Source organism: Arvicanthis niloticus, chromosome 3, assembly GCF_011762505.2.
Source record: "Arvicanthis niloticus isolate mArvNil1 chromosome 3, mArvNil1.pat.X, whole genome shotgun sequence".
Taxonomy (NCBI): domain Eukaryota; kingdom Metazoa; phylum Chordata; class Mammalia; order Rodentia; family Muridae; genus Arvicanthis; species Arvicanthis niloticus.
Window position 1 is genome coordinate 123594418 of NC_047660.1, and position 16375 is coordinate 123610792.

Genomic DNA, 16375 nt, shown 5'->3' on the forward strand with positions numbered 1-16375 from the left:
GCCAAAAGCCTTGGGGGCTAAACTGTTAGAGCCCGCACTGCCCCAAGCTGCTCCAGTCCGAGGGTCAGGGTTCAGCAAGAGAGAGAGTGAGGACAGACTCAAAGAATGGAGACCAGACAGAGTGTGATTCAACCCTGTTTATTCTTCAGTCTCTCTTCTTCTCTCCAAGTCCCAAGTCTTGAGTTCCTAGTCCCTAGTGCCTCCAAGTTCCAAGTTTTTTCCTCCAATTGCTAAGTGCCTAATGTCTAATTCCAAGTTCTTCCTCCAAGTGCCAAGTGCCTAATACCTAGTAATAATCCTTCCAGTTCTCTAGTCCAAGTGTCTTCCTCAACGCCTAATCCTATTTCAAGTTGTACTGCACTCTTCTGTCTGCCTCTCACCTTTTATATATCTCACTTCTAAGCCACGCCCTTAAGTCATGCCTTTAAGCCATGCCCTTAGGTCTTGTCTCTAAATCTGATCTCTAAGTCACACCTTTAAGTCACACACCTTTAAGTCTCACACACCCAAGGAAAGATCCTGGGTATCTAAAACAAGATGTTATCAGAGTGTGCTCAGCTGTTATAGGCTATTGTAATCAAATCTCTTGTCAGGGTATATGGCTCAAAATGGCTGCAAGGATGATAGCCGCCTTCTGTCGGCTCCCCACATAGGTATATCTTGGGAGTAGGTATATCATTGTGACTCAATATTTTCCCTTCTTGCCTAAGAAAATTTCTTGGAGATTTTGATTTGAATATTGGTTCTTTTCTCATTGTTTTGTTTTTGCCTTTTTCTTCAGTTATGTCTTTTTTACTTCTCTACCAGTTCAGAAAGACTGTTCTAACCTTGGTACTGAGTCTCTGTCTCATTTTCACATTTATCATCTGATTCCAGTCTCCTTCGCTGCCCTCATTAAATTTTACTTGAATCCATGATATCTTGGCACTTTGGAATTCTCACCCACTTCTGACACTGTTATCTTTTTCAAAAAATTATTGTTTAAATTGATAAACACTTCAGTTTTCATTTTGAATTACTGTTGAATTTACTGTTGTAAATTTACCCCATTGAGTTCATTTTGTGTTGCTCCTATGTCCAGGCCTGACCATTTGGAATTGGACAATCTTTGTCAGACATCCCTTGAAAAAATGGACTCCTTTCTCAGTATTCATTGGCTGTCTGTGGCTCTTCAGCTAGAGGCAGACCTTGTGGAATCTCCCCATTCACATTGGCATGTCAGCTGGCGTTATCATTATGCAGGCCTTGTTCAGGCCACCATATCGTTAAGCTGTCATGGGTACAATCAATAGCCTGTCATGTCTACATGATGGTAGACACTGTGTGGCTTGGGTCCTAGAACACTGAAAATCTGACTAGGGGCAGTGAAGAAATGAAGAACTGACAGATACACATACAGAAAAGCTGGGATCGTGTGGGCTATTTGTGCTCTGATGGAGCTGTACCCACTACACATCAAGCCAGAACCCCAGTTACATACAGCACAGGGGACAGGAGTTAGCTTTGGTAGGAGGTCTCTGTAGGTGAGCAGTCTCAGGCTGTAACATCCAGGAGGAGGAAGCTACAGTTGCTGGTTTTTACACACACTGCCCACATTCACGCTGAGACATCCTTCCCAGCCTGACCCAGATTGTGGCTTTGCCGAATTCCCAAAGGTCTGAGGCATTGTCAGCAATACAAATTCACTCAGGGATTCATCTGTTCTTTATTCATTCACTCAAGGCTTCTTCAGCCAGTCACGAGGTATCCTGCTCCCCTGGCTCCTCCCTATTCCCTGCCCCTTGCATGATTTGAGTATGTGAGTGGCTTTGCAGATGTATCAGTTGGGTTTGGGCACCCTGTTTTGACCAATTGTGAATCTCTATAATAGTCTCTATCTGTTGCAAAAAGAAACTTTTTTGATGGGGTAAGAGCTAAGTTTACCCGTGGATATAAGGATAAGTATTTAGAATATAGTTAGAAATTATATTAGTTTAGGAAAACGGTAGTTGTACATTCTCCTTTAGTGTCTGTAACTTCTTGAGCCACAGATAGTTGGCCAGGTTTACAGTGCTGGCCATGAATTCCCTCCCATTTTAAGCTGGTCTTAGGTTCAATTAGACAGCTGTTGGTTACCTGCAAGATAAAGGTGTCACTGTTGTTCCACTGGGGCTGTCTTGCTGGGCTGGTGACTGTTGTGGCTCACAGCTAGGTAGGACTCGGGATTGCTTTTCTCCCTTGGCAGCTTGCATAACACCCCCACATATTATGAGAGCCAGACCTCAGGGAGGAGGCTTCCAGTAGAAGAATGGCATCAGTAAAAATCTCTCCCAATTCTCTTCCTATAATAAGTTTTAATGCAATTGATTTGGTTTTTCTTACCCCTAGTTATCTTTTGCGCATGATCAAGTGCACCATGCTTTTAAAACGGTGGCGGAAGTGGAGTTTATAGGGATGAGCTTAGTGATGGCAGGTGGAAGGGTAACATAAATGTGATCCGTCATTCTTATTTTTGTTCTGATAGCCTTAATTTCCCCCCAAACACCTTTGTTTCTCTTTCCTGTCATGTAATCAGGGAACCCACGTTTTCTCTGTCTTCCTCCGGAGAAGCAGTATGCCCCTAAGGAGGCTCTCAGGAGCTGGATCTGCTCCTTTCCTTCAGGGCTCTTGGCTGGGCCAGTGTGGCGCCACCTGGAGTCAGAAGTTTTGCAGTGTTGGACCTTGATTTTTCTCTCTTCTTTTGCCTCTCTCTTCCTCTCTATTTTCCACATTCGCTTATGGACTTTCTTGTCTTGATCTCGGTCCCCACAGGTTTGTACTGGAATTTTTATCTTAACTCACTCTTTCTAGGAAATCTGGACGTTGTGATGCCCCCTCTCTAATGTGCCTTATGTCTCATCTGTGTTTCTCATTTTATTATAGTTATATTTGAATAGAAGTTCTAGTTCAGGTGATTGCCATACTGTTGGCAACTGGATGGAGTGACCTCACAAATGTTTCAAGATACCTTGCTCTGTGTGCAACTCGTTAGCAAGCCCATAGTTCATACACATATATCATTTTCTTTTCTGATTTTCTTGATAATTCCATATTTAATTATGTATATTTTCTTTGCTCACCAATTTATAAACTTATTGAAGATAGAAATTACTCTCCATCTATTGCACCCATTCATAGTTATATCCACTGCCTAGAGCACCAGATACTTAATAGACAACTAAATATTAAGTTGGGGTAATATTTTATCCAGTTATGTTCTACTCTTTCTTCTAAATTGTTAAATTTGTTTATTTTCGTTACAGATGCTAAAGAAAACTCTTCAAGGGTCTCAGAGTGATGAAATCGTAGTGGAAAACCAAACACAGACTTTGATACCATTTGGAGATGTGGTGTGTATGAATTAAGCCTAAATAAGCCTAAATAAGACAAATTATTTCTAATGTGATATAAAATGCAGTTGATATTTATTATCTGATAATTGAAAAGTATGTGAAAAAATAGTCCTCTATGATAAGCATGACCAAGAATTTTTTGAGTCATAAACCATTAAGTATTCACCAAAATTATAGAAAACATTCTAATTCACAGAAATAATGTTTTCTATAATAAAGATGTCCAGTTGTCCCACCTGACAACTATAAGGCACTGATTTGAGGCCCCACCTAAGATCTGCTAACATCTTGTGAACCAGTATTTTTGTTGAGCTCATTAAGTGATTATACTTACTTCCAGATTGACCTCTGGTTGGAAAATTGACCTTTCATCACTCCTCCATACTCCAATCCCCACCAAACCTCAGAAGCAATAGGTTTCCATGTGACTTTTTCCCTGCATGCATAGAAGACACATTGATTGTGCTGGTGAGATGACCCAGTGGGTAAAGGCACTTGCCATTCTAAGCCCGAGGGCCTGTTTCAACCCTATGACCTACATGGTAGAAGGAAGGAACCAACTTCTGCAAGCTAGCCTCTGACCACCACACACATGCCATTATGCACACACACACACACACACACACACACACACACACACAGTGGGGTTTCTTTCTATTTTATTTGTGTGTTTCAGTACTTACACGTATGTAAGTGCACCACATACACAGTGTATGTGTGTGCCTGGTGCCCATGAGGCCGGAAGGCACCAGCTCCTTGGGAACTGTCCACCTGATGTGGGTGCTGGGAACTGAACTTGAGTTCTCTGTGGGAGTAGAATGTGCTCTTAATCACTGAGCTGTCTTTCCAGCCCCAAGAAATCATACTTCTAATAAGAACAAACAAGAGAGTGGTTCTAGTGGGAAAAAAACAATACAACTGTGGTTTTACATTTTAAATAACAGTCTCTGTGAGCCCCCGTGGACACAGGTTTGAGTGTAAGAGGGATGTAAGGACAGGACTGTGGGGAGAGGAGGGAAGGGGGGGGTACGATCATGTAAAGTGAATAAATAAATAATGAAAAAATTAAATACAGTTCAATGTAAAGTGTAAGAAAGTTAACACTAAAGAGATGTGCTTGACATTTGTGTTTTGTTTTGGTTGTTGTAGGTGGGCTGTCTGGCGATTCACATAAAGAGCTGTAGGCAATTTTCTCAGAGGTGTATCCTTTTGGTTTGTAGATGACAGTATCAGCACATCTTGCTGTCTTCCGTTACTCATTGCTGACTTACTAACTACTTGAAAACATAGCAGCTAGAAACACTAAGCATTCTTAGTCAAACCCTCTGGTTACCTACTAGGTGGTCCTTGTGCATCAGAGCCTCTTGCCTGCGGTTTGGCACTTGAAAGGGACTAGCAAGTCTTCGGGTGCTTCAGGGTGGAGCCAGCCAGGGTGGGCGGGGCTGGGGGCGGGGCTGGGGGCTGGGGCCTTGGGGCCAGGTGGCGAGAATGCCTGTTCCTATCACAAGACCACTCATATCATGCACTCAGGTTAGTTTAAAAATATTATACACATTATACAAGATCGTGATCGCCATAGTTTTTTTTATGTCCCCCGTAAATGCTACACTTTGATGAATGTCTGTCCCATCCATCCTAATGCCATTTTTAGTCACATTCATTGAATTTATGTTAAAGTGATCATAAATGCCTGCTCAGGTTCAAGGACAGCAAAAGTAAGTAAATCCCACTTTTTAGTGTAGAAGTAAAAAGAGAAAAACATTTTTTTAGCCACCTCAATCTCCATGTAAAGGAAAAATATGTTTTGTCCTTAGCTATAATGCTAATTTTTATAAGCAATAACTCTACTTCCCTTAAACATTTAAAAAAGACTTTAAATGTTTTAGACTAAGTCTTGCTATGTAGCCAAGGCTGGCCCCTCAGTCCTCTTCTCCCAGCTTCCCAAGCATTGAGATTAGAGGTTTGAATGACCAGACTCCTCCATTCTTATTTTTAAGTCACTCTTGTTATGGTCTGTCTTTCTTTCTCTTCCTTTCTTTCTCTTTTTGTATAATGCAAGTTTTTCAAAATTTCTCTATAGAGACGTTTTAAGATACTTACATTCTGAAAACATTTTTAAAATTCATGCAGTACTATGAAAGCAATACAGTACATTGAAAACGAGAATACTTTGTTATAAATTCTATCCTAAGAATCAATTATTCTCAATTATATGCTTACTTAAAAACTTTTACACATAATTATATCTAAAAAATAACATCACCTATGTATCATATATGTTTACTCACCTTAAAATTAATATATAGAAAATTTACAAAGGAATTATGGTGATAATTTGAGGATACAGATGTGGTAGGTCTGGAGAGAAGTGTAAACACCACTGTGCCGAACAGTGAGAGGCAAGAAATATATTTTGGATTTTGTCTGTTGCTTATTTTACTCTGATATTACCTTCTCTATCTACTTGATTAATTTTTCTATTTTAGCCTGGATTGTTTAATAGATTTTACAGTGTGTTACTTGATCAATCACAATGCGACTTGTTTCCTAAATATTCTATTTTTAGTCATTGTTGAACGACATTTTAATCTGTTCATTCGTGTCTCCATAAACCACATTGTGAAATGTACAAAACTTCGTCACTTGAAAACCGTTAGTAATGAGAAGAACCTTGTACTTAGGTTTGATGAGGTGAAGTATTTTTCTGTACAGGTAATGTGAAAATTCCCTTTCTCAATATAATGATGTGTCTTTACAGTTTCAAATATTCCAGCTACTTATATCTTTTGGGGGGAAAGGCAGACCAGAAGCAGAAGCAGTGCTATCTCATCTGGGGTTTCACCATGCTTTGCTGCTCTGGCAAGGCCTGTGGTGTGTGCGAAGTGCTGTGGTGTGCCTGGCAGCACACTCCCGAGACTCTAGTCGTGTGTCATAAGGAAGGCTTGCTCTCCTTGCTCTTCCTGTCTTCCCTGTACCTTCCACCCTTTCTTTGTTCACTCATCCATTACTTTCTCTCCGCTTATATATTCCCCTCATATACATGCCTCCAATTGTTTTCAACAACCCCAAATCTCTCTCTTCTTCCCACCTTCTCTGTCCCACAGACAGACAGACAGACAGACAGACAGACAGACAGACACACACACACACACACACACACACACACACACACACTTTAAAAAATTATCTTTACAATGAAGAAACTGAGGTACCATGTGACTTTGTTGGGGTGGTAGGGCTGGGATTTGAGTTGGGGTATGTACACTCTGGCTTGAAGCCACTCTGGCTTGAATTCCCACTCAACTGGAACTTTGTATGCTCCTGTTTACAGTTAAGCTTCTTAGAAGCTTAAATACATTTTAAAACTTTCTTTAAAATAGTGACAGATAGTCCAGTGGTCATGACTACTTGCTGTCCCTGAAAACAGCTTGGGGTTGGCTCCCAGCAGCCTTAGCAGGATTTAACTCCAGTTTTAGGGGATCTGACATCCCTGTCTGTCCCCCACTCTTCTACAAAACTCCCTTAGCGCCACCTGATGTTTGACTGTGGGTCTCTGCATCTGCCTCCATCTGCTGCTGGATGAAGCCTCTCAGGAGACAGTTATTCTAGGTTCTTGTCTGCAAACATAGCAGAGTATCATTTATAACATCAACAATTGGTTATCTCACATAGGTTGGTTCTCAAGTTAGGCCAGTCATTGGTTGGCTATTCCTTCAATCTCTGTTCCACCTTTATCCCCACACATCTTGTGGGCAAGACAAATTTTGGGTTGGAGGTTTTGTGGGTGAATTGATGTCCCTCTCCCTCCTCTGGAAGTCCTGTCTGGCTACAGGAGGTGGCCATTTCAGTCTCCCTATCCCCCTCTGGAATCTAAGCTAGGGGCATCCTCATAGACTCCCCGTATCTTCCCACATTCACACCCTCCTGGCTGGCTCACCTGCACCGCCACTATCAGGGTCATTTCTATTGTGTTGGCCAGGTGAGGTGCAGGGCCTGCTCTCCCTGAGTGCTGCAGCAGGTAGGGGCAGGGCCAGCTCTCCTGCTCTCATGACCCCATCTGGGACAACTCTTCTGTCAGCCTCTGGTAGCAGTAGGGAGGGCAAAAGGGTAGGGAGGGGATTTCTCCTTTGCTGGTGCCACCTCACAGGAGGCACAGGACTGCAGGACTGACTCTCTCACACTCATGCCCTCTGGACTAGCTCCCCCACAACCCCTACATCATAGCCAGCTCTATTTTGCTGCCCAGGTGAGGTTCAAGGCCTTGTCTTCCAAGTGCTGCAGCTGATGATGGACAGGGCCAGCTCTTCTCTCATGACCTCAGGGCCGGGTCTCCTGCCTTCCAAAGATGGTGAGAGGCAAGAGGGGAGGAGGCTATCTTTTTCTTGTCCATACCACCACGGGGAGATGAATGGTAGGGCTAGCTCTCCCATACTTGATTGCATCCTTGGGGCTGGCTAACCAGCAATTCCTCCATAGTATGGGGTCAGTTCTCCTGCTCTCAAGCCCTAGCCAGCTTGCCCACGATACCCAGGTGAGGGGTGGAGCTAGTTCTGCACAGTCCTCAGACATCAACATGTCCCCAGTGGCAGCCCAGACCAGGGACGTCTACCTGGTCTTTGGTGGTAACAGACCCCTGCTGCTGCAGGGTCATGGAACCAGACATGGCCCCTAATATCAGCACAGACCAGAACCCCACCATGGTCCCAGGTGGCATCACCAGCTACTCATATCAGACTGTTAATACCATCAAGTCTCCAGTTCTACTTCTCTTCATTGTGCCCACATCCCTCTGCTTCTCTTTCTCTTCCATTTCTCCACCACTTACTTGCTCCTCTTAGTGGCGCCCGCCCGGAGTCTCTGAGTGTCTGGGGTCATCCCAGGAGTGCTATTCTCTGCTTGTGGATTATGGTGCAGGGGTCATCTCTGCTCCTATCTCCCACATGTGGGGGGGGTGTGCCAGACTGGTGTTCGTCTCAGGCTAGCTCCCTACCCAGGCTCCAGTCTGGTGGTCATTTCAGGCTCTCTTCTACCTGCCCACCCAAATGGCCATCTATCTTGGGCTCACTCTTGGGGCCTCTAGTCCCAGGATGAGTTTTTCTAGACTCCAGTTTGCTTCCTGTCCTGGGAACCTGTCCAGGCCTGCCTGGCACCAGAGTGGTGGGCGTCTCAGGCTTACTTTTTTTCGGGGAGTGTTAGGCTACTAACCATTCAGATGTCCATAGGTCAGAACATTGGGTGTAGCCTCTCTCCTCTCTGCCACCTACTGATACACATGTGATACCTCAGTCACATTTGCTAGGCCTCTAGGCACAGGTTTTCAGGTTTTTAAGGAACTTTCTCTCTCTCTCTCTCTTTTTTTTTTTTTTTTTTTTGGTTTTGTTTTGTTTTGTTTTGTTTTTCGAGACAGGGTTTCTCTGGATAGCCTTGGCTGTCCTAGAACTCACTCTGTAGACCAGGCTGGCCTTGAACTCAGAAATCTGCCTGCCCTGCCCTGCATCCTCCGGAGCCTCTGCCTTCTGTTTCCTGGCTAATCCTTCCTGATTAGGGCAAAACTGAATCTATATTGTTTTGATCTGTATTTCTTCCATGCTTAAAACAGTTGAACATTTCTTCATGTACTTGTTGGCTATTTGTACTTACTCATCTGACATCTTTTGACTGGGTTATTGACTTGTTCAGTGTTTAGTCTTCCGAGTCCTTTGCATACTCTGGATATTAATCTCCTGTTAGATGAACAGCTGGCAAAGAGATTTCCCCCCTTGCCATGTAGACGCTTTTGAACTGAGTCATTCCTACTTGCTGCTCTTCCCTGGGTTGTTAGAGCTCTGTCCAGAAGGCCGTTGCCCATGAACGTGTCTTTTTCTAGGTGTTTTAAAGATTCAGGTCTTACATGGACCTCTTCCACCCACTCTGGGTTTGTGTTGCTACAAGGTGAGTGGTAGGGACCTTGAACATTCTTCTGCATGTGGGTAGTGGGGGTTTTTCTAGCCCTGCTTGGTAAACTGTCTTTTCTCCAATGTGTATTTTTTGTGCCTGTGGAAAATCGAGTGGGTGTAGCTGTGTGGGCTTATATCTGACCCTGTATTTGGTTCCATAGGTCTGTGCCTGTTTTGTTCCAGTGCCATGTTGGTTTGTTACTATGACTCTGTGATAGAGGATTCAAACGATCATAATTAACATTAGACATAGCAGGTCCTGATTGTGTTGATATTAGAATATGTGGCATGATGAACTTGAAAAGTCACAAAGATAACATAGAAAACTAATAATTAGTGATGCCCATGATATAGTATAACTTATGGATGTATTTATTTGGACATTATGTCTGAAATTCAGACTTAAAATTTATTACTACTTCTCATATATTTTGCTATTGAGGTTCCCAGACGTCAAGATGATGAGCGGAATTATATTTACTTGGAACTAATGGAAGATGGAGGAGATCCAGAAAAGCCTCCTTTTCCCTTAGGCGGTGCAGAATCACATCTCTATGAAGTAATACAGGTATATATAAAAATATCAGCTACATAGGGGTCCATACCTTTAATCCCAGTACTTGGGGGGTACAGACAAGACAGTTCAAGCTCACCCTTGGCCACATAGTGATTTCAGGGCTCCATGAGACAGTCTCAAAAAGACAAAAAGTAAAACAGAAACCATTTTTCTTGGTACCATGCTGTGTGATTGGTATTTGTCATTATGGCTCCTGATATCTGATGGGTTTATCACATGCATAGGAAACAAAGTTCATTCTCAACATATAAAAAATATTAGAATTGTCAGATGGCATGAAACTTTAAAAAAAAGAGAGAATTCTGAATCTCCACTCAAGATCATAAATTTGGAACAGTTGAGGGTAGTGTGGCAGAGTCCACATTACTTTCTGAACAAGATTGGTGTGTGGGCTATGGAGAAGGCCCTTTGCCTCTGGGTTTTCTAAGAGACACAGTGCATGGTGGTGCTGCAAACTGAAAAGAAAGCTCAGTGAAGCACTCAGCATGTGGTGTTTATGTTCCTAAGCATGAAACTGTGAGTAGTAAAAATGCGCAGGGAAAAGAATTAACCATGGATGTTATACTGGGTGAGATAACTCGTAGGACAGCAGAGATAACCACAAATGCAGACCAAGGATGGAAGGTTTCAGATCCTGTCCGTGCCCTTGCGATGTGAGGAGTCTTCCACCTACCCAGGAGCTTGTCATGGAGATTTACATATAACCCTCAAAACCAGAATGGGGGATGATTTCCAAAAAGGGAAGTCAAGTCAGCAGAAACATTTCTGCTTCTATAAATGCTAACATCTATATTCATTTCTGTCATTTGCAATAGAACTTTTTTTTCTACTGAACATTGATTTTAATTTACTTAAAATTATATTGCACTGGTATTTTAGCTATTGAATTCATGTATATATTGAAAATTATTGCCTGATTTTGTATTATAGCATGCCTTAGATAAATGACAGATACATACATGAATAATTCTACATTTAAGATTTTTTTTCTAGAAAGGCTGCTTTACCGAAATAATGCAATTGATGCGTAAAAACTCGGTAAGAGCTCTACAAACCTTCCTAAGATTTATGCATGTGTGATGCTTTAACACTATACAGAACTTACTGACAGCTTATACCGCTTTTACAGTTTTCACTATCCTAACCTCAGCTGTCTTTATTAGTAAAAGTATGTGTTTGCTCATAAATTCTTTATTTATTTTATAAAAAATTTAGTATCATTATCCAGACTCAATTTAACTTTCTGTATGTTTATTCTTTATAATAATTTTTAAATTACAATATATTACTCCCTCCTAATACTTCCCCATTGTTCTCTTTCAAATTCATGGCCTCTTTTCCTTATTGTTATGTATATACATCTATACATATTTGTAACACTTTGACCTGCTCAGTAAATTGTGAGAGAGAGGATTAAAAATCACTGGATGAGACAGTGTAACATCTCCGCAGCTTTGGGTGCTTTCTCCAGCCTTGCTGGAGAGTCTCTGAATTCCGAATGTGCTTAAGTTAGCAATTTGATTAATTGAACAATCCAAGACACTCCTGCCACCTCCTGGCCAGAGGGGATTGAGGAACAGATAAGATCCCTGAATATGGGGCTCTCTTTCCCTTCACACAGGGTCAGCCTGGGATTGAGAGATGAGATTGCTTGTCTCAAAATTTGATCTGGGGTGGAGATGAAAGACATGTGAGTGAATAACTTGAAATATATGCACATATAAAATATATACTATATATGTAAATATCTTAGTATAACCCTACTAATGATTCTAGTTTAAACTTTGTACATTTGGCCATTAGCATTGATTAATGTTAAGGTGAGAGGCTTTTAACTTTCTGGGATGTGAACAAAATCTTCTTTTGGAGTTCTTTGTGTAAACAAAGCTTTAGTTTATTTCTTAGGGTTTTTTTCTGGGCTTCTCTAAACATACGGATTTATGACATTATTAGTTCCTGTCACTTCTCTAACATCATTGTAAACAAACAGTAAAATGGTTTCCTCGTGTTAGGCTGTCTGCAGGGTAGAAGTGGAATTTATGTTCTCCTATGGAAACTTCGGCTATGGATTTTCACATCAGGTTAGTTCCCTTCTTTTTAAAGTAAATGTATTCTGTTTTAGCTCATCAATCAAAGCATTCTATTTTGAGCCTCTTGTTTTTTTTTTCCCAATTTGGCAACATTTAAAAGTAAAAGATTTTTAGGACTGGCACATGGTTCTGTGGGGAAAGGCTGTTTGTCCTGAGAATCTCCACTGTCGTTGTTTCTGCAAGTCACATTTAGCAGTGATAGCTTATGAGTATTTTTAGAGGTAGGTTTGTGTTCAAATATAAGCAGAACATGTAAGAGTAACTATTCTTAGAGGGAGAGGTCATTTTCAGATCTGTAATCCTAGCACTGAAGAGGTAGAGACACGAAGTTCCCTGGTGCTTGCTGGCCAGCCAGGATGGCCTACTTGATGAGCCCTCTGCCAGTGAGAAAGCTTGAGTAGTGATACCTGAACTTGTCGGGTGGACACATGCAGCACACACACATGTGAACACACGTGCACATATATCTTCAGATACAAATGAGCACATTCTTGTGCTCACACAGAGAACGTGATAGCTTATTTTTAGATAAAATGAGGCAAATATTGTTTTATGTAGGTAGACCTTACTGAAAACAGAACAAAGAGACTGTGTGAAAAAGAGCTGGCTGTCCACTAAAAGAGCAGTGCACCCATGAGGCTTGCATGGTATGCCACCTGCTCACCTACTGTGAGGACGTGAAAAGATCTCCATTCAAGAAGCAGAGAAGCTACACTCATGTTCCACGTCATTCACTATTATGTAACTTTGAGTGAATCACTGATCTTCAGTGTAATCTATAAAATATGCACACTTAGTTCATAGTTTCATCAAAAGCATTTGAGAAAGTTAAAGGTATATAATGCCTGGCAGATATTTAGTACCCAACAAATTAAGTTGTCTTCACTCCTCTTCCCCTGATGTTCGTCACTTAAGAACTGTATAGGCCTTTGGGAGCTTGGGGGTGGTGGTGTTGGTTCTATTATTGTGAATTATAACTAACTATACCTACATTTTTGTTCAGTTAAAACCTCTTCAGAAACTCATTGAACCATCTATGTTTATGAATATTGCACCTCCTCCAGAGAGAACAGACCCTGTCACGTAAGTTTCATTACCGTATTAAGATCAAGTGGCATTTTAGAGGTCTGATGGAGCATGTTAGTTATCTTAAGAAACCCTGAGAACATGGCCAAGATGGGCTAGACCCTAAGATAAAGGGAGCACTGAATTCCTTTGCTTAATACTTGAGAGAAAGAGCCAGAGCTCATGTCTGTAATCTCAACACTTGGGAGACAGAGGCAGGAAAATGGGGAGTTTGGGAGTTATATGAGACCCTGTGAAAACAAGCAAACAAACAAAAAGATGGGAGAGATACTGAGTTTCGAGGTATCACCCTGGGCAAAAGAGCTGAGGTCTAGAGAGGAGAGAGGTACCTTCTTCTGTGAATGAAGATGTAGCTTAATGAGGAAATTAGCCAGCAAGATCCTTCTTAATGAATAAAAAGGAGGGTTTTTAAGATCCATGTGTTTAGTGGTTTCCAGTTTCTGCTCTACCCAACACCACTCACTCCAACTAATAGTGGGGCTGGGGAGGTGCTCTGCAAGCTGCATTTAGATCTCCAGCATCCGTGCACAAAGCCAGTCATGGCTGTAAGTGTATATATCCTCATCTTTGAGGGACAGAGTAGGCAGATCCCAGGAGTTTGCTGGCCAGGCCAGCTGAAATGGAGAACTTCAGGCTCAGTGAAGGACCCTGTTCCAAGGGACTAAGACAGAGAGTTATAGAATAAGACACCTGCAGTCTTTTGATTTTCTCATGCATGTACGTGGGTACATGCACGTGCACATTTGTGTGCATGCATCCCCCACATACTTCTTACCTCCCAACACAAAAAATATTTTATTAACAAATGAACTGTAGTTTAAAATATAGTATTCCATGTCCCCTGCCATCCTGAAGCAACTGGCTCAGCTGAACAGTTCAGTGGCCTTTCCCGTATGTCAGTCACTCACCATCAACACCTGCAGGCTTGGCACTTGGTTCTCCAGGTGGTTTTATGTACTCTGAATCACCAGTATCTGTTACCAATACCTGCCACACTGTCTCCTGTAGCCAGCTTTCAGTAGTCCATGAATCAAGGCGTGGGAGTGAAAACTGACAATTCCTGAGCAAAACGTTCTTTCCTGGTCTTGTAACCTTATCTTCTGCTGGCCTAGAGCTATTTCCAAAAAAGTCAATACTTCCACTGAGAGATTGCACTGAACTAGAAGTTAAGACTGCTGCACAGCTTCTGGACTCCTTATGACTCAGAATCGATAGGTAAAGGAGGGAGTCACTGCACTGGTAAATGATGGATCCCAGCTGCAGAAGAAAGCATGAAGGACTAAATCACAGTGGGCAAAAGGAAGGGTGTGCTGAAATACACGAGACTCTTTAGGACATCTCATAATATCACCATATCCTGTGATTTATGTCATTTTGCATTAAAAAATTATTTGCAGGCCTAGAAAAATAGCTCAGTGGTTAACAGAACTGTTCTTTAAGTGGACCAGTGCTCAGTCCCCAGCACCCACATGATGGATCACACCCATCTGTAACTCTAGTTCCAGAGGCTCTGGCACTGTCTTTTGACTTCCATGAGCACTGCATGCACATGGTGCACGGATACACATGCATGGAAAAGACAAATACAAGGGAAACTTTTACAAAATTAAAGAAAAAATTATTTGGGGTAGGAGCATACAGTGGCATCGTGTGGAAGCCAGACGGCAGCTTGTGGAAACCGGTCCTGTCCTTCCTCCACTTGATGCCAGGATGGAACTCGGGCTCAGTTTTGGGAGCAAGTACCTTTACCCGCTGAGCCATCTCACTGGTCCTGAATAAAATTTAATAGAAAAGTACACCTTACTCTGCTCAGGACTATTAGTGGCTGGGAAGGATGGAAGTTTTAATCATACCACCAGGTAAGGCACTAGCTACAGAGATTGCTACAGTAGAGGAAGGGCAGGATGGACAATGGAAGAATAAAGAGGCATAGGCAGTGACATATGGTGAGATACAGGAGCAAGAGTATGCTTGTTAGGAGTATTTCTTCCCAAGTTGGTTATAAGTGTGTTTGTATGTATCCACACATAAATGTAAATAGCTCTGTTTCCACCTCTTATCCCTGTATCATACAACATCACAATTATAAAGTTCTGAAGTGCTGAAGAGAGGAGTAAACATTGCTCAAACTTTGCTTCCTCTCCTGGCCTGTTGGCAGAGGTCAGTTATATCAGGTCAGGTGGAACTGTGATCACGTGATCATCTTCATTTGGAGGTTCAGGATGATTGAAGGGATGACTACAGATGCTAGGTTGATAGTAGACGGATTATTAGTAATTCATGTGTCATATGTGTCACATGTGTTACTGGCCACAAAATGACAAGATTTTGGTCATCGTTCAGGGAGAAATTTTTGATGAGATTAATATTTAAATAGGCATTATAAATAAGGCAGATCCTAATGTGGGCAGCCTAATCTAATCTGCTGAATACAGCAAGAAGACTAACCTCTCCACAGTAAGAAAATTATTCCTGTCTAAGCACCTCCAATCTGAAATACCAGCTTATAGCAATCCCCTTGCTCTTGAGCCTGTCTGCTTTGAACAGGAATTGTGCTCTCGCCTCAGTTATACCATTGGCAGATCTGGGTCACCTGCCAGCAGACTCACCCTGCAGAGCTCAACATAATATGACAACCCATTTATATATATTTGTACCCCACTGAATCTATTTCACTAGAGATCCCTAATCCAGTGGGACAGGTGACTACATCAATTTGTGAAATATTTAGGATATTTAATCACAGGTCTTGAGATTATGGAGTGATAGATCAGAAATGGATGATGACAGAGAAAAGGGATGTCCCAGTGGTAGTTGACATTTATGACTACTGGGTGCCTATGTGGTACTTCTACTTCCTGAGCCAGGGAATATGGGGAAGTTATGCATTCTATTTTAGAAATATTTGAACCCTAGTGTCCATTACTGTACATAGCAAAGACTAGCCAAAAGGATGCTTGCTAGCTGTTAGGTGTGTGAGGGATCTATTTACACCTAACTTTCTTGTATGTCAAGTGGATTCAATAAATCATCCCCTCTTTTAAAATAATTATTCTTTCTGAACATAGTTTCCCTCTCTCCTCCCCTCCCAGTCCCTCATCTGCTTCTCTGGTTCCCTTCAGAAAGGGATTCCATAATTCTCCTCCTGTGGATCTGCTGTGAAGGTGGAATAAAGCAATCTATATAGACAGACATATTAATACAATGTGGCACAAGATTAGTCCATTGAGTTAGTCGTTTGGAAGAATGGAGGACTCTGAAGGCAGATTTGGCTATAGATGGTTACTAAAAGGCCTGGGCTCAAGTTCTTTTCTC

The 16375-nt window shown here is 41.9% G+C and overlaps 1 protein-coding gene and 1 non-coding gene across 2 annotated transcripts in view; one reads left to right on the forward strand and one right to left on the reverse strand.

The window, feature by feature from the left end:
- Positions 1 to 16375, forward strand: part of Catspert (catsper channel auxiliary subunit tau) — a 90483-nt gene that overhangs the window by 12582 nt on the left and 61526 nt on the right. The window contains exons 2-8 of the mRNA XM_076931858.1: positions 3282 to 3368; positions 4521 to 4572; positions 5938 to 6083; positions 9750 to 9875; positions 10878 to 10922; positions 11897 to 11965; positions 12978 to 13057. Coding sequence (XP_076787973.1) covers positions 3282 to 3368; positions 4521 to 4572; positions 5938 to 6083; positions 9750 to 9875; positions 10878 to 10922; positions 11897 to 11965; positions 12978 to 13057 — 605 coding nt within the window. The remainder of the gene's footprint in view (positions 1 to 3281; positions 3369 to 4520; positions 4573 to 5937; positions 6084 to 9749; positions 9876 to 10877; positions 10923 to 11896; positions 11966 to 12977; positions 13058 to 16375) is intronic.
- Positions 8560 to 8685, reverse strand: LOC117706415 (small nucleolar RNA SNORA17). The gene has a single exon (XR_004606523.1). It is a non-coding gene; the product is annotated as a small nucleolar RNA SNORA17 (small nucleolar RNA).